Source organism: Triticum urartu, chromosome 6A (assembly GCF_056163025.1).
Source record: "Triticum urartu cultivar PI428250 chromosome 6A, HENAU_Tu73, whole genome shotgun sequence".
Taxonomy (NCBI): domain Eukaryota; kingdom Viridiplantae; phylum Streptophyta; class Magnoliopsida; order Poales; family Poaceae; genus Triticum; species Triticum urartu.
In genome coordinates, this window is record NC_141878.1 from 430,892,103 (window position 1) to 430,914,638 (window position 22,536).

Here is a 22,536-nt window from a genome sequence, read left to right on the forward strand (position 1 = left end):
GCTGGCGAGGCCTCGTTCTAGCCGTCCAAGGATACCAAGAAGGTCCCGCTCAACCTGGCTAACCCCAGCTGTAGCGAGTACGTTGTTGTGGGCACCCACCTCAGCAGAAGATAGGAAGGCAAGCTCGTTGGCTTCCTTTGTGAGAATTGGGACATCTTTGCATGGTCCCCCAAGGACATGCCAGGTGTTCCAAGGGAGTATGCCGAGCACAAAATTCATGTCCGCAAGGACCCTAAGCCTGTCCGTCAGCTGCTACGTTGCTTTTTCGAGGAGAAGCGAAGAATCATTGGTGAGGCGATCACCCGGATGCTTGTAGACGGCTTCATCATGGAGTGTTCCACCCCGAGTGGCTAGCCAATCCAGTCCTCGTCCCAAAGAAGAACGACACCTCATGCTCCTAGCTAACCTCAAGGAAACCTTCGCCAATCTGCATCGGTATCAGATCAAGCTCAACCCGAAGAAGTGTGTGTTCGGCGTGCCAGTAGGCCAGCTACTCGGCTTCCTCGTCTCGGAGCGTGGCATTGAGGCCAATCTGGAGAAGATCAAGGCCATCAAGCGCATGCGCAAGCCGACTCGGCTGCGAGATGTCCAGAAGTTTACCAACTGCTTGGCCTCTCTCAACCGGTTTCTTAGCCAGCTGGGGGCCATGCCCCTGTATCAGCTGATGAAGAAGATGTCAGTGTTTGAGTGGAACGACCAGGCGGACGAGGCCTTCCGCGACCTCAAGCACATGCTCTCCACCCCACCCTTCCTGGCCACGCCGGCTGATAAGGAGCCTGAAAGTGCAACTATCCCTGGGTGGTTTTGGTAATTCCTACAACATATAGCTCATTGAGCTAACATTATTCCAAGATGAATATTTCAGGAAAAGCTCAATGGATGGCATGGCATGGATGAGGAAAGTGGATCCCTCAAAATTATAAGGACAAAGGATTGGCTCAAACTTCAAGATCAAGACTCTACATTTTATATTTTAGTGATCCAAGATCACATTGAGTCTATAAGAAAAGCCAATACTATTAAGGAGGGATGAGGAGTTGCTTAATGAGCCTCTTGCTTCATGTGCTTAGTGATATGCTCCAAAACCCTCAACTATCTTCCCACGTCCACATATGACCTAAACCAAAAGTCAAACTCGGCCCCACCAATTCTTTCCATCCGGCGCCACCGAGTTTCATTTGTCATAGCCACTGCCACAAACCCTAGCAATTCGGTTTCACCGATAGGGATCTCGGTCTCACCGAGATGGGATTGCAATTTCTCTGTTTCCCCTTCGTAACGTTTCGGTCTAACCAAAGTGAGTGATCGGTCCCACCGAGATTGCAATGTAAACTCACTGTTTCCCTTTCGTAACATTTCGGTCTCACCGAAAAGAGAGAATCGGTCCCATCGAGTTTACCTGACCAACTCTCTGGTTAGCTTATTACCAAAATTGGTCCCACCGAGTTTGTGTAATCGGTCACACCGAGATTACTTTATGCCCAAACCCTAACCATATCGGTCCTACCGAGTTGCATCTCAGTCCCACCGAAAATCCTAATGGTCACTAGGTTTGCTGAATCGGTCCGACCGAGTTTAACGATTCGGTCCCACCGAGTTTGGAAGATTGTGTGTAACGGTTAGATTTTGTGTGGAGGCTATATATACCCCTCCACCCACTCTTCATTCGTGGAGAGAGCCATCAGAACAGATCTTCACTTCCAATACACATTTTCTGAGAGAGAACCACCTACCCTTGTGTTGAGCTCAAGATATTCCATTCCTACCATATGAATCTTGATCTCTAGCCTTCCCCAAGTTGCTTTCCACTCAAATCTTCTTTCCACCAAATCCAAATCCTGTGAGAGAGAGTTGAGTGTTGGGGAGACTATCATTTGAAGCACAAGAGCAAGGAGTTCGTCATCAACACACCATTTGTTACTTCTTGGAGAGTGGTGTCTCCTAGATTGGCTAGGTGTCACTTGGGAGCCTCCGACAAGATTGTGGAGTTGAACCAAGGAGTTTGTAAGGGCAAGGAGATCGCCTACTTCATGAAGATCTACCGCTAGTGAGGCAAGTCCTTCGTGGGCGACGGCCGTGATGGAATAGACAAGGTTGCTTCTTCGTGGACCCTTCGTGGGTGGAGCCCTCCATGGACTCGCGCAACCGTTACCCTTCGTGGGTTGAAGTCTCCATCAACGTGGATGTACGATAGCACCACCTATCGGAACCACGCCAAAACATCCTTGTCTCCAATTGCGTTTGAATCCTCCAAACCCTTCCCTTTACATTCTTGCAAGTTGCATGCTTTACTTTCCGCTGCTCATATACTCTTTTGCATGCTTGCTTGAACTGTGTGTAGATTGCTTGACTTGTGCTAAGATAGCTAAAATCTGCCAAGAACTAAAATTGGGAAAAGGATAGATTTTTATTTGGTCAAGTAGTCTAATCACCCCCCCTCTAGACATACTTCCGATCCTACAGAGCTGCTTTTGTTGTACATCGTCGCCACCTCGCGGGCGGTCAGCATGACGCTGGTGGTCGAGCACCCTGAAGAGGGCAGGGTTCAGTCGGTCAAGCGTCTGATGTACTATCTGAGCGAGGTGCTCTCGCCTCCAAGCAGAACTACCCCCACTACTAGAAGATGTGCTACAACGTGTACTTCACTACCAAGAAGCTAAAGTAGTATTTCTAGGAGCACACCATCACCATGGTGAGCACGGCCCCCATCGGCAAGATCATGGGCTGCCGAGATGCCTCCGGCCAGGTGGCCAAGTGGGCCATCGAGCTAGCCAGCCACACTATCCTCTACGAGCCTCGCACCACCATCAAGTCCCAGGTGCTGGCCGACTTCCTCGTCGACTGGATAGAGACCCAGTGCCTACCGCAGGCACCCGGCTCGATGCACTAGTGCATGCATTTCAATAGCTCCAAGATGCACTCCAGGTTGGGAGCTGGCATCATGTTGTCTTCCCCCAAGGGCGACCCGTTGCGGTATGCACTGCAAATCCACTTCCTTGCCTCCAACAATGTTTCCGAGTACGAAGCGCTCGTGCGCGGCCTCCGGCTGGCCAAAGAGATCGGCATCCGGCGCATCCTCTGCTACGGTGAATCGGACTTGGTGGTGCAATAGGTCTTCGGCGAGTGGGACACCCGAGACACCAACATGGCCAGCTACCGCTTCCTGGTCCAGCAGCTCACTGGCGGATTCGACGGATGTGAGTTCCTCTGTGTCCCCCTGTGCATACAACAAGGATGCCGACATGCTAGCCAAGATAGGGTCTACCCGGCAGGTGATGCCACCCGGCGTCTCCCTCAATCACCTGCGGAAGCCGTCCATCAAGCTGTCTCCTGACTTTGAGTCCATCTTCGTCTCGAACGAACCATCGGTACCCCCACCCAACCCTGGAGATCCGGCCTTAGCGCGGGGACTGCCGCCCTGGCCTCAACAGTCGCCGGCCCCGACCCAGCCCTGGGGGCTGCCAACCCGGCCTCGGGGGCTGCCGACACAATCCCGGGGGCTGCCAGTTCTGGCTCGGGGGCTATCGCCCCGTACCCCATCCAAGTGGTTGTCTTCATGGTGGTGACGGCTCCGTCTTGGGCCCAACCAATCCTCGCCTTCCTGGAGAGCGGAGTGCTCCCCATGCACAAAACCGAGGCCTGCCAAGTGCAGCGCCGGGCATCTGTCTACAGCATCATCAACCACGAGCTCGTCAAGCGTAGCGCGATAGGCGTGTTCTAGCGATGCGTGGAGCAAGACAAGGGGATAGAGATCCTCCTCGACATCCACCAGGGCGAGTGTGGGCACCACGCCGCCTCGAGGTCCCTGGTGGCCAAGGCTTTCCGCCACAGCTTCTACTGGCCCATGGCCCTGAAGGACGCCTAGCAGTTGGTCCTCAAATGCGAGGGCTGCCAATACTTCAGCAAAAGCATCCACCAGCCGGTATCAGCCCTCCAAACCATCCTGATCACTTGACCCTTTGCCATCTGGGGGCTCGACATGGTGGGGCCCTTCAAAACTGCCCGAGGCGGCATGACGCACCTGCTGGTAGCCGTCGATAAGTTCACCAAGTGGATCGAGGCAAGGCCGATCAAGAAACTCAGCGGGCTAACAACCATCCAATTCATCAAAGACATCGCGGTTCGCTACGGTGTCCCGCACAACATCATCACGGACAACGGCACCAACTTCGCCAAGGGAGCACCGGCTCAATACTGCTCCACACCCGGCATCCGGCTCAATACTGCTCCACACCCGGCATCCGGCTCAACTTGGCCTCCATCGCACATCCCCAGTCCAACGGCCAGGTCAAGCGGGCAAACGGCCTGATCCTAGCCGGAATTAAGCTGCGACTCGTCGATCCCCTCGTGCGCTCATATGGCCGCTGGCTCAATGAGTTGCCGACCATCCTCTGGAGTCTTCGGACGACGCCCAACCATTCGACCGGGTTCACCCCGTTCTTCCTTGTCTATGGAGCCGAAGCAATTATTCCCACCAACATCGAGTTCGACTCACCTCGGTGACCATGTACACAGAGGCCGAGGCCAAGGAAGCCCGCGAAGACGGTGTCAACCTGCTCGAGGAGGCGCGCCTACTGGCCCTCAACCGGTCCGCCATTTACCAGAAAGGCATGCGCCACTACCACAACAAGAAGATCAAGCCCCTCGCTTCCTGCGAGGGAGACCTCGTGCTCTGGCTCATTTAGCAAACAGCCGGCCAGCACAAGCTGGCCTCCTCTTAAGAGGGCCCCATCATCATCAGCAAGGCTCTCTATGACTGAAACGCATACTACCTCATCGACGCATAGAACTGAACGAGCGCAAAAAAGACACAGCCGGTGAAGAGACAAGCCGGCCTTGGAATGTAGAGCTCCTCCGCTCATTTTACAGTTAGACATATTCACGTATGTATCGCTACCTTTTGGGTTTAATGAAAGCAACGGGTACCCCGAACGATACTCGGGGGCTACCCTTTCATGTTCTCTCAAGCATTGTGTTCGACACACCTTTATGATTTTACCCTCTCCCTCCGGGTCGACGCATCTGGCTCGGGGGCTAGTCGGCTCGACCGCACCCCGCCATCTCCCTTAGTCCATTTCGACGCGTCCGAACCGCCAAGGCCCTCTCTTTGCACCAAGCCACAGACCAGCTCCGGCTGTCCGTCTGGGAAGAACCAAATGCCGAACACGCTAGCACGCAAAGATCTGGCAAGTAGAAGCGGCCGGATCGGTCCATCTGGCACCCTCCCCGCCCAAATCACCGCACGACCGGCTGCGTGCCAGCCGGCCCAATGGGTGTTTCGCTCGCGCTCAACGTCTGAAAAAGCCTGAGTATTGTGCGTCCCCTCCCAAGGTCGAATTCCCTGTCACTGACCGATCCCCGGCTGTTCAACTAGCGGGAAGGAAATCCAAAGAGAGGATGAACAAGTAAAGGCCCAAGGCCAAATAGCAAAAGTGGACACGCAAGCAAAAGAGTTATATACAACAACGACCCACGGCCAGAAGTTCATTATGTTACACTACACCCCAGTGGGTGGACCTGCTACTTAACAAAATTCAGTCAAAAGATAAGACAGGACGGCTTCAAGCGGCAGCCATGTCGGTTTGCGTGCCCGCCGGCTCCTCTACGCTGGCCGTGATCATCGCGCCGGCATCAGCTCATGCCGTTCCCTCCACACTGGCCACGGTTTACGCACCAGCGTCTTCTTGGGTCGGGTCCACTGAAGCGGCAGTGTCGCCCAACGCGGCCTCGTCATCCGCGTAGGCTCCCGTCTCGTTGGATATGCTGGCCGGGTCATCGAGCTCCAGGCCGAAGTCATCGGTCGGAAGCTCTACGCCATCCTTCTTCCACTCCATGTTGAACTCGTCATGCGCAGCGAACGAGGCAAGGTAGTTGGCTCGCCCGATGATCCGGCACGCCCGCGCCTCCAAGTCGGCCTCCATGCCAACTCGCTGGGTTGCCAGGTGGTCTAGGTCCACGCCCGGGTACAAATACATGGTGAACCACGATGCCAAGTTCACGCCTTCACGGGCCGCAAAGACTCTCCATGCATGGAGCCGGTGCACGCCGGCCTCCAGCCAACTCGCCAGCCGCGTAACGCTGTTGGGCGCCACCGCTCCTGGCCAGAGGGTGGCCGTCATGCCCAACCCTGCCGAGAACAGCCTCTTCATCTTCTTTTCTACCGCTTTCAGGCGGGCCTCGGCGGCGAGCATGAGCTCGGTGAAGGTCCAGGCGGCGTGCGGGTCGATCTTGGCACCCGCATCCACCTAGGTAGACCGGTAAGAGAACACAGTCGCCTCCGCCATTGCCTGCGTCTCTGGGAAGACCCCTGGCAAGATGAAGAAGGAAACCAGTTAGCAAAGCAAAGGGTCAGCCGGCTTGCAAGTCGGCGGGTCAATCTGAGAAACACTTACGGGTGAAGAGCTCGTCGAGATGCTACGCCCCGCACAACATCCCGTTTTGCTCCAGGCCCCATGCATGGCGGCGGCTTTCGAGATCCTGCTCGAGCTGGGCGCTCCTCTTGGCGGCCGTCTTCAGCTCCGCATCAGGTCGAAGGAACAACTCATACATAGCAAAAAAACAAGGACCAAGGACTCACGACTAGCGCCGGATTCTATAGGTCGTAGGGCGCCTTTCCGAAGTGCCAATCGGCAGTCAACCTGGCCTTGGATATGTTGTTGGCCCAGTCAGCGACTTGTTCCAATGTCAGCTCCCGGGGTGACATCCGGCAGGGATCATGCCGGTCTCTCATCTCGGTAATCTTGTGCGCCTGGCGCTGCGGCGGCAGCACCCGGCGCGCGATGAAGATGGCAATGAGGTCCGTCCTAGTAAGCCCCTTGCGCGCCGTCATCTTGGTGATCTGGCTACAGATGTTCAGCATCTCCCGCGATGGATTCTTGGGTTGATGGCCCCATTTCACCTTGGCGTGCGGCGGCTCGTCGACGAACGGCAGCAAGTTGATGCAGTCCACCTTCGGGTCAGTGTTGCGCACGTAAAAGAACGAATTCTGTAACTTCTTAGCAGAATCCTCAATGAGCATCTTGGGGAACGGCCCGTTCGGCCGACCTGAGACCACGGCGGCCCCGCAGTCGGACATGACACCGGCAGCCAGCCCTTGCTGCTTGAGAAAGAAGAGTCTAACCCATGGCTCCGTGTCCGGCATCAGGCCCAAGTAGCCCTCGCAGAGCGTGGCATAGCCGACAGGCTGCAGCACGGCGTTGGCACCCAGGTGGCGCGGCTGCAGCCTAAATAAATCAAGAAAGAAGTGGAAGAAGAGGCTCGCAAGAAGGCCGAGCCCACGTGTAAAGTGGGAGTAGAACACCACGTGCTCGCCCTCCTGTGGCTCTGGCACCATCTCCCCGCCAGCCGCGCGCGCCACCATTGCCGTTGTTGGCGGCACCCACTTGGTGTCGCAGAGGTACTGTATGTCGGCCTCGCTGGTCTCGGAGCCTTCCCAAGATCCCTTCGGCCGCGCCATCAGAAGGGTTCTCCGAGGGCGCGGGCGCGGGCGCGGCGATGAGGAGGAAGGCGCGGCGGTCGTCAGGTGCTGCAGGTGGCAGCCGTGCGCTGTGGCAGGGGCGCGCTCAGAGCTCATGGGAGTAGGAGAAGAGGAAAACAAAGGGAATCTATAATTTTTTATTGTTCCATGCTATTATATTATCATTTTTGAATGTTTTATAATCATTTTGTAACAACTTTATATCATTTTTTTGGATTAACCTATTGACATAGTGCCCAGTGCCAGTTGTTGTTTTTTGCTTGTTTTTTACTTCGCAGAATATCAGTACCAAACGGAGTCCAAACGCAGCGAAACTTTTTGGAGAATTTTTTTGGACCAGAAGACACCTGTTGGGCCAAAGAAGTACCAGAGGGGGGGCTCCGAGGGGAGCACAACCCACCTGGGCGCGCCTGGGGGCCCAGGCGCACCCTGGTGGGTTGTGCCCACCTCGGCCGCCTCCTGCACTACCTCTTTGCTTTATAAATACCCCAAAATCCAAAAACCCTAAGGGAGTCGACGAAACACAATTACAGCCGCCGCAAATTCTAGAACCACCAGATTCAATCTAGACACCATCACGGAGGGGTTCATCATCATCATTGGTGCCTCTCCAATGATGCGTGAGTAGTTCATTCTAGACCTACGGGTCCGTAGGCAGCAGCTAGATGGCTTCTTCTCTCTTTTTAATTCTCAATACAATGGTCTCTTGGAGATCTATTTGATGTAACTCTTTTTGCGGTGTGTTTGTTGGCATCCGATGAACTTTGAGTTTATGATCAGATCTTTCCATGAAAGTTATGTGAGTTTCTTTGATCTCTTGTATGCATGATTACTTATAGCCTTGTATTTCTTCTTCGAATCTTTGGTTTAGTTAGGCTAACTAGATCGATTTTTCTTGCCATGGGAAGAGGTGCTTTGTGATGGGTTCGATCGTATGGTGTTCTTTCCCAGTGACAGAAGGGGCAGCAAGACATGTATGTATCGTTGCTATTAAGGATAATAAGATGGGGGCTATTCCTACATGAATAGATCTTGTCTACATCATGTCATCGTTCTTATTGCATTATTCCGTTTATCCATGAACTTAATACAATAGATGCATGCCGGATAGCGGTCGATGTGTGGAGTAATAGTAGTAGATGCAGGAAGGAGTCGGTCTGCTAATCTTGGATGTGATGCCTATATAATGATCATTTCCTGGATATCGTCATAATTTTTTGAGGTTCAATCAATTGCCCAACAATAATTTGTTTACCCACCGTGTGCTAATTTCTCGAGAGAAGACACCAGTGAAATCTACGGCCCCCGGGTCTATTTTCTCATCATATATTTTCAGATCTATATTGCTATTTTCCTTTTTATTTATTTGCATATTTTATTTTCGGATCTATATTACCAAAAACCCAAAAATAACTTGCTGAATTTTATTTGCCTTTATTTTATTTGCATCTACCAATCTATCACTTTACCAATCTTTTACCCGAGAGGGATTGACAACCCCTCTTTCGCGTCGGATTGCAAGTATTTGTTCTTTGTGTGCACGTACCGTTTACATAGTGTTGCTTGGTTCTCCTACTGGTTTGATAACCTTGGTCTCATAACTGAGGGATCTACCTACCTTAGCTATACTGCATCATCCCTTACTCTTTGGGAAAAATACTGACGCGGATACAAGACATTAGAAAAGGGAGGACCATCCCTCCCCCCGTTTTATAATAGTGGTAAAACATGGGGAAGTGGGATCGACTGCGCCCACGATCCCCACTCCCTCGCGCTGTACGGGCACATTTCCCGTGCGCATTAATTGCGCGGGGGAACGCAACCGTCCAACGCCGATGCAGTAAATCCCGCGCGCGTGTGGGCCGAGGGCGCGGCATGGTAGGGCCCGACCCCGCCGTTGCGTCCCATCGCGCGCATGGCCTAGCAGGCCCTCGCCCTCCACACATAGCCATGTGGCGGCCCGCCGTGCCGCGGCGGGCGCGAACCGTCAATGAACCAAGACTGGGTGGGCAGACGCTCCAGTTTCCCGCCCAGGTCGGCCACAACGATCCAGCTTCCGAAATCCGGCATCGAGTGGGTGTTGCCGGAGCCCGCGACCTCGAAACTGGTGCCCAGGCGATGGGCGCCACCCAGTCGCACCGCCCTTCTTCACCAACAAACCATCTCCTCGGGGGGCAAGCTACGAATGCCCCCTGCTTGAAGCCGGCGAGCCATCACAACTTCGGGGACTACTGTCGGGGGGATGACCCCCGGGCAGGCAACGGAACCAGGATCTCTTTTCAAAACATTGGGGCAAGCTAGGCCCCTCAATCCGGCTGGCCCACCCGCCGCCTCCCAGGTGCAAGCCGGCCGAGTGCGTCCACCCGGCCCAGCTGGCTAGCGCATGTCGACTGGCCACCAAAAGACAACTCCCAACGACAAGCAGGCATGGCTACAGTGTGCTCTCCTTTACGCCAGCCCCGGCAGGCACGGCAACAGTGCGTCCCGTGCCCCATGACGCCTGGCAGGGCGTGCCATAGTGCTGAGAAGCCAGCCGTACCCGTGCCCGGTGGCCCTGGTACGACCCGCTCTCGGTGGAAACACCGAGAACCGCACCCGACGGACCCGGCAGGCCTGTCGGCCCGACTGCCGGCTCCCAGAGGATGACACCAGGGCCCTGCGCCCATGTAACTTTACCATTTGTAACGTTGGGGTGCCGGCCTATAAGACCCCTGGTGCCCCTCCATGCGTAGGGGTTTAGATTAGGAGAATCCACACAAATATACGAGGCAGGGTAGAGGACCAGTTCCCTCTTCCTCCTCCACCCAAACGGCTCCAGGAGCAACTCTGTGACCCAGTGCATATCGTCCATTCGGCAGACTAGGGGTGTTACCTCCCACGGAAGGCCCCAAACCTAGGTACGTCTCGTGTCACACACCAGCGCGTGCCAACCTCGCCTCTGGAACCCACCGACGTCCGCACGTAACCTTCCACTTTTAGCCATCCCATCTCATCTGTCGTGAGATCACCACGACACATATAGAGTCATATTGTTCTAGTATCGAGTTGTAATGTTGAGTTGTAAGTAAATAAAAGTGTGATGATCAGCATTATTAGAGCATTGTCCCAGTGAGGAAATTAAAAAAAGAGGCCAAAAAGAGCCCAACAAAAAATGATAGGAAAAGAGAGAAGGTACAATGTTACTATCCTTTTCCACACTTGTGCTTCAAAGTAGCACCATGTTTCATGTAGAGATTCTCCTATGCTGTCATTTTCATATACTAGTGGGAATTTTTCATTATAGAACTTGGCTTGTATATTCCGATGATGGGCTTCGTAAAATGCCTCAGGTCTTCATGAGCAAGCAAGTTGGATGCAGACCCACTTAATTTTTATTGTTGAGCTTTCATACATGTATAGCTCTTAGTGCATCCGTTGCATGGAAATCCCTACTCCTTGCATTCACATCAATTTATGGGCATCTCCATAGGCCGTTGATTAGCCGCGTCGATGTGAGACTATCTTCCTTTTTTGACTTCCCCTTATTGATCTCTATCACCGCATTCTATCCAATCCATAGTGTATGTCCATGGCTCACGCTCATGTATTGCGTGTGGGGGGGGTTGAAAAAGTTGAAGTGCGTTAAAAAGTATGAACCAGTTGCTTGGCTTGTCATCGGGGTTGTACATGATTAATACGTTGTGTTAGGAAGATGGAGCATGACAAGATTATATGATTTTGTAGGGATAGCGTTCTTTACCATTTTTATTTTGAAAGGCACGATTGTTTGTTGGTATGCCTGAGTATTTATGTCTTTATATCAAGTTATAGACTATTGCTTTGAATCATTTGGATCTAAATATTTGTACCATAAAAGAAAGATTACATGATGAACATGTTACGCAGCATTCCATATAATTTTTTTTGTTTTTATCATTTACCTACTCGAGGACGAGCATGAATTAAGCTTGGGGATGCTTGATACGTCTCCAATGTATCTAGAATTTTTTATTGTTCCATGCTATTATAGTATCAATCTTGGATATTCTATATAATTTTTTATGCTATTTTATATCATTTTTTGGGACTAACCTATAAACCCAGTGCCTAGTGTCGGTTGTTGTTTTCTGCTTGTCTGTTTTCCAAAAAATCAGTACTAAACGGAGTCCAAATGCTATGAAACTTTTCGATAATTTTTTTCTGGACAAGAGAGACCCTAGAAGATTCAGGGGGAGACCGGAAGGCAAGCAAGGAGACGGCAAGTCAACTGGCCGTGCCCAAGGGGCTGTGCCCTGATGCCTTGTGGGCCCCTCATGGCTCCGTCTAACTTAATTCCACTTCTATAAATTCTCAAATATTGGGAAACCAATGGAGAGCCACCCGAAACACTTTTTTCGCCGCCGTAAGTCTCTATTCTTCTGTGATCCGATTTGGAGGCCTTTTTTCGATACTCTGCCAGAGGGGGAATCGATCACGGAGGGCTTCTACATCATCCTTGCTGCCCTACCGATGATGCGTGAGTAGTTCACCACAGACCTACTTGTCCATAGCTAGTAGCTAGATGGCTTCTTCTCTCTCTTTGATCTTCAGTACAATGTTCTCCTCGATGTTCTTGGAGTTCTATCCAATGGAACCTTCTTTTGCGGTGTGTTTGTTGGGATCCTATTATTTTGTAGGTTTATGATATGAATATTTATGATAAGTAATGGAGTCTTTTCTGAACTTTATTATGCATGATTTTTATAGCTTTATATTTCTCTCCGATCTATCCATTTGGTTTGCCCAACTAGATTGATTAATCTTGAGTGGGGGAGGTGCTTTGTAATGGGTCCAATCTTGCGGTGCTCTATATCCCGGTGACAAAGTAAGGGACAAGACATGTATTTGTATAGTTGTCATTAAGGATAAAATGATGGTGTTTATTCATATTGATTGGATTTACTTTGTCTACATCATGTCATCTTGCTTAAGACGTTACTCTGTTTTTCATGAACTTAATACCATAGATGCATGCTGGATAGCGGTCGATTTGTGGAGTAATAGTAGTAGATGCAGGCAGGAGTCGGTCTACTTGTCTCGGACATGATGCCTATATACATGATCATTGTCTTGAATATCGTCATAAATATGCGCTTTTCTATCAATTGCCCACAGTAATTTTTTCACCCACCGCATGTTATGTGTTCGAGAGGGAAGCCTCTAGTGAAAACTATGGCCCCCGGGTCTACTTTAATCATATATAAAATCCAAAAATACTTTGTTGCATTCTTATTTATTTTATTTTGTTTTGCAATTTAGTTTACTATCTATCACTGTCAGAATTAATTCTTACAAATAACGAGTTCAAGGGGATTGACAACCCTCTTTACCGCGTTAGGTGCGAGTATTTGCTTTTGTGTGTGTAGGTGTTGTTCACGAGGCTTTGTGTGATTCTCCTACTGGATTGATACGTTGGTTCTCACTGAGGGAAATACTTATCTCTATTGTGTTGCATCTCCTCTCCTCTTCCAGGAAAATCCCAACGCAGCTCAGAAGTAGCATGTTCCGATTGGTCCATACCAATTTGGTAAGTGAGTCCGCGTGTGAGCTGTTGGATCTAAATCAACGGATGTGATTAGATCAGATGGGTTAGGATTAGGTCTCATCATAGTCTTTGTAGAGATCTCACCGGAAAAATCAACGGCGGCGGCTCATGGCTCGGGCATGGATGCTCCGGTCGTTCTGGTGGTCCTCCGGTGGCACGGAAGGCACGGGTGGACGCGGGCGGGGACGACGAGGTGGAAGATGGCCTCAGCTGCCCTCAGGGACGACTGAGTCGACGCGCAGGAGCTCGCCGGAGATTGGGCGGCGGTGGACGGCTTCGGGTAAATATAGTGCACCATGTCCACTGTCTTCGTTTCATTCTCGTGCATCTCCTTGACCATTTGGCCCAAACGCATGAAGATGAGCCAAATGGTCAGGGAGATGCACGAAATGAAACGAAGACAGTGGACATGGTGCACGAGCCAAAATACCTCGAGGCTCGCTGGAGTTTCAACGCCGGCGGTGATGAGGTTCGATCGTCGATGAACGCGAGGTTACAGGCGGTTGTGGGCTTGCCGAAGTTGTCTGGAAGGTGCGCACGAGGACAGGGAGTCGAGCAGTGGCTTTGGTTGGTCTCGGGGGTGGGTGTGCTCGCCGGAGCGAGCTAGGGCAGAACGGAGACGGAGGGGTCGCTGGCGGCAGCCTTATGGCGCTCGAGTGGGCAGTCAAGGGGATTTATAGGGGCATTACCATGGGGCTGGCTCGCACGATGGCCGCGCGTAGTGGCAAACGTGGGCATGCGTGCGTGCGGGTCGTGCACGAGGTCATGACCGAGCGGTTGCGGGAGGTGGGTGACGGTCCTGACATGTTGGACCATCATGTCAACGGCTCAGGGAGAGAGAGAGAGAGTGGCAGGGTTGGGCTGCGGCGCTGGCTGGGCTAGCTAGCTATACTGATCTGCTAGCTGGTCCAGTTGGGCCTTTTATTTTTATTTGATTCCTGCTTCCGTCTTTCTATTTTTCTTTTCTGTCTTGTTCAATCTTTTCAAATGATTTTGAATTTGAATTTTCTTCCAATAAAGAATATGTCCTAAATTCCAAATGGAATATTTGGGAATGTTTGAACATTTTGTTTGGGCAATTTGGACTTATATTTAATGCACTTATATTTTCCCTTTGAATTTGAATTTGGTTTCAAAACCAAATATGTTTCAAATTCATTTTAGAAAATAGGCAGAGGGTCAAGAATATTATTTGGACTTATGAAATTCATCTTCCTGCCACATAAAATGCAAAACCATTTTGGAATAATTCCCTTTGGTCCTGAATAGACTCAAATGAATCCAACCCAATTATTTTGGGAGAATCATCATGACTCAAATATTACTTGGGACTTATTGTAAATACTTTTGCCCAAATAATATTTTCAAAATAGCTTGGGTTCCTACTAAGGCTTGCTAGGGCTTCACTAGTTGCATTTGGATTTTCATTCCTCCAGGCAAACAATCAAACAATTCAAAGTCAATCACAGTCAAATCCTAGGCAAACATGGGTGTTTCCTAAAAAAAATAATTTCCTGTGAAAATTTTAATATACCAGATTTGGGGGGAAATCTGGGATGTGACAGAAGGTCTACAACATCCACAGCCGTTTGATTCATTTCCCACTAAGATGAGCGGCAGGATTGGACCCCCGTCATTGGCAGGGAGAGACGACGAGTCCTCACTGGAGGATGAAGTGCAACTCAGAAGCTCTTAGTGAACATATTTCGAGTATATTGAAGTTCAGTGACCAAAAAGAATATATGACTCAAATTCAGTGACCGCGGATATATTTTACAATTCCACACAATTAGACAAGACAACGCTTTCCAAAACTTCGCACACAAACCAAGTTTCTCTTATAACATGAATGTGCTCGTTGAGTTAGAGAAGTAACGCCTTCTACGCTTGCATGGTTGTGTACAGGTGTCCCGACTGAAAAGACTCTGCAATATGGTGGGAGCCGTAGGCACAGGTTCTTCGAACACCCGAACATAGAGGTGTTTATCAAGTGTCAGCTTCTCCAACAAGGTCCTGCATGTCTGCAAAAACAGCAAGACAATGTACGAGGCAAAGCGTACATCATAGTCATTAAACAGCAATCGTTTGAATATAGATGATACTGGCACAAATAGACAAAGGTACCATACCTGAGGATTCAATACATCCATCTTGTGGATAACATCCTCCTAACACAATAGCAAAGCATACGATCAGAACTTCTAACATAACCATGTTGACAACGATAGGTGGAAACATAAAGCAATTTCGAAGACCATACGAATAGGAAGACCTGAGATTTTTCTTGTAAATGTGCGAAGTGTCACCTTTCCTCAAAAAGTAAGAAAGGACACAAACATAATAAAGTAGTTTGGGTCTCGTGTATGAATATGTTTGTTTTACAAAGCAGGGGTGCATTCTTTTCGCAATACCACTTGGAAGCTGCAATTCTCTCAGTACAGGTTTCACATGCTAAGTTGTTTGGAATGCGTGAAGTAAAACAAGTTTTCCTCCAGATCTTAATAACAGGATGCTTGGTCAAGATTGTGACAAAATACACTATTATTATGAATTAGGGTTGATTCAAGAGTTCACAACTAGTGGTACACAAAATTTTCCAAATACATAAAAAGCAGATATAGATGATAAAAATAGATATGCACCTCTACTGTTCCTGGATATTGCATCACATAGCCAATAATTCGACGAGTTAAACCTTCATAGACGGTACTATTGATGCTGCCATCACCATTTATCCATGGCAATATAGGGTGATAAATATGCCTTTCACAAGCATGGCAGCAATCACTCTCCCTGTTGTCTTGTGATGGAGTAGACACTATTTCCTTATCTCGACGATTTTGACTGCACATATGAGATGAACTTGACTTGCTTTCACCACTAAGAATTGTGACTGTGTGCCCATCACCAAGTTTTTTTATAGTTCCCTGCTTACTACACATGGCATGCTTCTCTTTCAATACATTTTCTGTGCCTCCAGTCTCCATTATTTGAGAACCTCGAGCTTGTGAACAGCTGCAATGGCTGTATTCTGCAAGTGTGGTTATATGATACTTTGACTTATGTAATGAGTCAACGATCTGGAAACCATCGTACGCATTGACCTATAAAGCAATTGAGCACACATGGTGACTCCAATATATGAATAAATAGGGATGAAATACAATTGAGCAGACATGGTGACTCCCATATATGAATAAATAGGATGAAATAACAGAAGCCGTGGATAGCTTCAAACTTTAAAAGTAATGCATTGCTCTAACAACTCAAGGCTTCATCTCAAAAAGGAAAGGAAAAAGGGCAAGACAGCTAGCATCCTTAAAAAAGGTGAACACAGGATTGAAGAATACCACATGATCTGCACTTGGTTTTCTCCATCTTACCACAGTTAAAGTGCCTAGTATGTACAAGGTGCTACATTCTCTCACATCTATGAAGCAGATATATACTCCTCTGCTCTTTTTTATTTGTTGTTTGACAGATCTGCAAGGTCTCCAATCACATGCTTGAAAAATATGAAAACCGATTTCATTTGAAAAATTAAAATGCTTTATGTATAGTAAAAAATTGAACAGTTTGAGTGTACATATTGGACTTTGGTTTTCATGTTTTCTCTGTTATTCCACTGGCATGATCAAAAGTTTGTAGCAGAATCCTACAACTAACAGCAGATGTACATTTTTTAGCTATGTTACCCTCTACAGATTTCTATAAATATGAAGAAACAAAGTGTATGTTGGTAACAAGATCTGTTGGTTGAATTTTATAGACAACTGATAACAAACCAGAACAGTGGAAATAGTCACAACTAGGTGTTGAATGAAGTGAATTGAATGACCTCTTGCTAAACAGTGATAAATATGTTGATAAACAAGTACACAACTAGTCTATCATACACAAGTTTACAGCTTTACCTCCATGGCCAGATGAAATCTCTTGAGTGTATGAACAATCACATCAACTAACTGTGTGCCTGCAGTGGATACGATCAAAACAAAAATGAACTATACCTACCAAAAAAAAGACCACCTTATGCAACAACTAAGTTATAAAAACCACGCAAATGATTATTCATGAGAACAGCAAGTACCTAATGGATGCAGTTTCTGTGACAATTCTCTCAAATTAACTCCTCCTTCGCCACCTTGATAAATAACATAAAATGCGCTTCTGAACAGATCAGAAGACAATATGGACAATTCATTTTGATTACAAGATAATGATGGTAACTGGTCTGCATATATTTTCATAGTATCCCAAGGCCATCCATTATAAGAGCTTTCCAAATGAGATTCAGACAGCATATGTCGACATGAACTGGAGTTGTTTAAATACAGTGACGTGTCGGGGCTTTCAACCTGTGAATCAACATCCCTCATGCTCATTTCCTGGGCTAAACTAAAAATAAGGCACTCTTTATCATGTAACTCCTGCGTGAGATAGTTTGTTTGAATTCTGTCCTGATTCAGAACAACTTGGATACCAGGGAAACCTTTCTCACGGCGGTAGCAAAGTTTGTTTTTCTTAGCCGCACTGCTTTCCTGTTCCACCGTATCAGCCTTGCGTTTGTGAGTACCATCATTTAGTCCACTGGTATCTTCAACCAAAGGGCTGGAACTATTAGACCCATCAGCATCACCAACTCCTTCGCTTGACAAGGAAGGTGAAATGAACAACCCTCCAGACGAAACCAGCGAAAAGAGATAAACAATTTCTCCACATTCTACATCTGGATACAAATAAATTCTATTGTCTGCAGTGTTCCTTTGCTGCCCTATAAGCCAGTTGGAAAATTCAGAAGCCTTTTTTCCAGAACCAAATGGGAAGGGTGAATGAGAAGCCTTGAAGAAGAATTTTCTAGAAAGGGTGTATGGCTTTGTTCCATGTCCACTAACCTGCAAAATGCAGGGAGAAGTAAGAACAGCGGTACAAAATAGCTGTTGTCTTATATCACATATTAGACTTAAAAATCAAACTGTCTGCTCCAGCTCATTACAGAATTGAAGGAACTCTATGATTCCTGACATGATTACAGACAGGATAACAGTGAAGATGCTGAACAGACTAATCATCCTTTACAGCACATGCTAAGAATAAAGATTATCAGCATAGCTCCACTGCAAACTCAGGTGCTTATAACATGGGGAAAGTAAAAGCTGTGATAACACGGGCATAAACATGACATGCACCACATTCATAAATCCGGACAACGTTAGCTAGGCAATCACATCGTATTTAGCTTCCGGCTTCATAATGAATTTCCAGTTATCAACATCAGAACCCAACATCTACGTCCATGCTATTCCCCCACCACAAGCTTATATTTGTACATGTTAGTTCTATATCGAGTTACTTTCTGAATGGTGATTTGTGATGGACTGATAGGACCATGCTTCAGATGAAGTATAATTTTTGTGATCACAAACCATGGTTAGCAAATTTCGAGTCATATAAACAGTTATTTATAAGTAGAAGTGGTAGGACTGCAAGGATAGTTTTCTCACAGCAAGAAATGGAGGAAAATATCTAGGTTTCACAAGCAATGAAGCTAAATGTTGCACTTTGCAATCAAGGGAAGTTAATATGGGTTAAAAGACCTGAGCTGGGCTGAGCAAACTGAACAATAGCAGAGACTGGATATTCAATGGGTGCTTAACTGCATAAGTTAGCAAATACTAACCGTGAACTTCTTCTCACTAAGAAAGGAAAAGGCAGCCACAATTTCGCTCTGTGAATACAGCTGGAGGGTTGTAGCTAATGAAGCCTGTACTTCTGATCCTGATGATGTGCTGAGAAAAACCAACTTCAGAAGCTCTATCGCATTGGCAACTGCTAAAGATTTGCATCCATATCTTCTAGTAGTTTCATCTTTGTTGACCTTAATGATGTTTTCATCAGATGCACAGGGACCGTCCACGCTGTTACTAGCATGGGGTGCATTTGATTGTCTAGGCAATTCTGCAAGCTCACGTGATCCAGCTTCTGGAACTGCAGTGCTTGTACTGGTAACACCTTGCATAACCTGATTAATTCAAGGTGAAAGATCGGTATTAACCAAAACATAGGTTGGAAGTTCAGGTTAAATGACAATTACTTACCTGCTCTTTCTGCCCACTTGGAATTTCCTCGTTGGCATTATTATCATTGTTGCACTTTGCATTATTAGGCTCAGCTTTCCTGGTCTGGTTCACGTTTTCTACTCGGATGAATTCAAGGACTTCATCAAGTGCATTTTTTATTTCTGGATCTTCAAAATAATCCCAATTGAATATCTCAGAATCTGAATCCACACAGTTCTCATGACTAGAATTTGACATATGAGAATGGGATTCCCTCTCTTTCGATCTCCTTTCCTATCTGAGAAGGCTACAGATTCGGACAACAGCTTTTCTTATATTTATGTTTTTATTTAAATATGCCATCCTTCTACGACATGTAGGTGGTGCAGCTGGAAGACCAGAGAGAGAATTCCATTGACATTTGGGTCCGCGTGCTGCACAAAATCTAGTGTAGATCATCAGCAGTTTTCTGCAGATAATAATAACCAATCAGGCTCCAGCGCGATGGGAAACATTTTTTTAGCTCCGTAGTAAGGTCTGTAGTAGGTGCAGAACGAAACTATACCTGTCAGATTCATATGTCCACACGAACTTCTTACCAGTGGATGATGCATAGATGCTCCCTGGTAATCCCTCATCCAGGGTAGACTGGGTTGATATCTTTCCAGAGGATCCACTGGCTTCAACTTTTTGTTTAATAAACCGTAGGGTAACCTTATTAGCAGATCTTTTCCTTTTCTGACAGATCGATCCAGAACTAGCTCGTTGCTGCTTTTGTGTAGGAAAGATGAGCTGTCTATTCTGAGAGTACGAAACACAAAGCACCTACATTAATAGAAAAAATCCTGCCAGTCAGTAATACTGAATAGGAACTAATGGACAAAACAAATCAGATATAAAAAATATTTCAACTAGGATAATGAAACAATCATAACTTAAGAAACAAGCAGGCAGTGACTGCTGGCAGGATAAGCAATTAAGGACACTATTACTAACTGAAACTGAAGAAAAAATACAAGAAAATGCCTTCCTGACCATATAATCTTCACACCTTATGAGTAGCTTACGTACACATATCAGACAATTAGCAGTTGTATATTTTTATTGTACCAACACAATGGAAAAAAAGTCCTGCGTGTTGTGCTAATTAAGATATGGTTGCTTGAAAAAATCATGGCCACATGTGAAGAAAGCCATAAAAGGAAACAAAGGTGAACATCCTGTGTGTTGTGCTAATTAAGGTATGTTTGCTTGAAAAAATCATGGCCATATGTGAAGAATAAAAGGAATAAAGGTGGACCTGTGTTGGAGATATGCTACAATTGCTCCATGATTTTTCATGGTTCATTAGTATCAACAAATTATATGCTATGCATGTTGAATCTTCTCTAAGTGTGGTCCAATACATTAAATCCTGTGCCCTAATATTACCAGACCTCCACCATGAACAGTAGCAGCCGCCACAACAAGCAGCAGGGCAGAGAGCAGCAGCAGATGCAGATGCAAGTAGGAAGGACCAGACAAGTGGAGGCTGTTGGGGTATGCCATCAGGCCTAAGTACTCTCTCGAGTTCCCTCCTTCCCTTCCTGTACTGTGGGTAAGATGTGAAAATTAAAGGTCCAATGACCGGCAGCAGTAGTCGGGGTTTGCAATATGGCCTGAATCCCCTCCCTACCTACCTCCCACTGCGGCACTGGGCTCAGATTTGTTGTTCAATTCCATTTATAGTATCATACCATGAGCTAGTTAACTGGCCAATCACTGGCCGATAGCATTCTCAGCAAAGCTGATCTCCGGAAACTAGCAGAAACAAAGGATCCTCACCCCTAGTTTCCTTTCTGTTTGGTTAGCTAGGCAGTTTTGTTTTTACTTGTTTCATACCTTTAGTCTTGGTTTTTAGGACAGCCACTTTTGGTGGTTTTGAATACTTTTGCCACCTTCTTGACGGTTTCTTCTAATACAAAATAGCATGCATTTAAGTACATGTTCGGAAAAAATGTGCCACATAAACTTCGAAGAGCACACGCATGTGCATGGCAGAAAATAAGTCAAATGAAGATTCACTAGGATAGGCTTAAAGAGGCCGTCCGCCCGTCCATCCCACAGTGCAGAGTGTAACAAGCAAGCCTGCCAAGTTATGAATTTTGTGATGCGGAATCGAACTTTAACCTTGACAAATCAAAAGAGCCAGACTGCACATTTTTGTTATGTTAGCTTGTCAAAATTATACTCTTAGTTATATGAGGTCAGCCATATTGTATTACACCCTGTTTGGATGTTGGAACTAGACTTGGAACTCAGGAACTGAAATCGAGTCTTCTGAATATCGGCTGTTCGAATGCTATTAGGATCTGGAAGAGGAATTGGGGGGGGGCTTGCAAAGTACTGAGCCATAAACACTCTGAATTCTTTGTAATTGAATGCAAGATCTGCTTGCTCGAAGGCCACCCCCACTTCCTCTCATATCCGATGCCGTGCCTTTGTCAACCTCCACCAACGGCCACCAGTCAGCCTGTGTCCCCTTGACCACCTCCACAGCCCCCCTGCCTCCGTCATCTTCTTGCTTCTTCCCTTCCTTCCATCAGGATCTGGTACAGCATCTCCATTCTCCACCTCTGGCCGCCTCCTCTATTCTCCCCTCTGACAATGGTTGCTTCTTCCTCCACCTTTGAGTTATTAGGTGGGGATAACGCTCAGATGGCAGCCTGTGGCACTGACTGCAACCAGCAAGATCTCAAGTACATCCGACATCATGAACTGTTTCTTCCTCCTCCCTGTCTTCGGCTCGGGTGGCAACAGCCCATAGCCTCTGCCGCCAGCCAGCTCCCACCACCTCTTCTGCTTCCACCGGGGATTCACGGTGAAGCCACTCGACCACATGTGTGATTCCATTTCTCTGGCAGCCAAATATGATTTGGTTTTGGGTGGTGACCAATATGTTATCTGTGGATTCTTTAGCAACCAAACAGAAAGTTGAATTGTAAGCCCAATTCTATTTCAACTTGGAAACGCATTGAGCCTCCATTTTTACAAACTCAATTCAACTGTGGTAGCAAACCCAAGCAGACATTTATTAGAAATAATTCAATATCCATTTCTACCCCAATAAGAAGAAAAATTGAATTAAATTTCCTCCAAAAGTCCAAATACAAAACTACAGTTCTTGTTATCCTTCGGAATTTACATACCATGCCCCTAAGATATTTGGATCAAGTTATTACTGCCTTTGGTTTTCTATGTCTCTAAAAACATCTAGCGGGTCTTATTAATGTTCCTTTGTATGAGCAGTTGAACACATTTGGACTTGTTCCTGAAATGCTTTCTACTCTCTCAGGTGGTACTAGAGCAGCACCCACCTTCCTGTGCTCAGCATTCGTCGCATGCCCAATTTCCATGACAAAGGGGGCTCATGATGGAACTTACTACCGTGTGGTCAA

At 47.4% G+C, this 22,536-nt stretch overlaps 1 protein-coding gene across 1 annotated transcript; it reads right to left on the minus strand.

The window, feature by feature from the left end:
• Positions 1-14,716: 14,716 nt before the first annotated feature.
• On the minus strand, positions 14,717-19,938 carry LOC147965553 (uncharacterized). The gene is made up of 8 exons (XM_087528231.1): positions 19,665-19,938; positions 19,139-19,568; positions 18,721-19,062; positions 17,131-17,935; positions 16,955-17,013; positions 15,683-16,144; positions 15,170-15,208; positions 14,717-15,061 (listed from the first exon to the last, which is right to left on the minus strand). Exons 2-8 carry the CDS (start codon positions 19,355-19,357, stop codon positions 14,879-14,881), a joined length of 2,109 nt encoding a protein of 702 aa, XP_087384357.1. The 5' UTR covers positions 19,358-19,568; positions 19,665-19,938; the 3' UTR covers positions 14,717-14,878.
• Between the last annotated feature and the right edge of the window lie 2,598 nt (positions 19,939-22,536).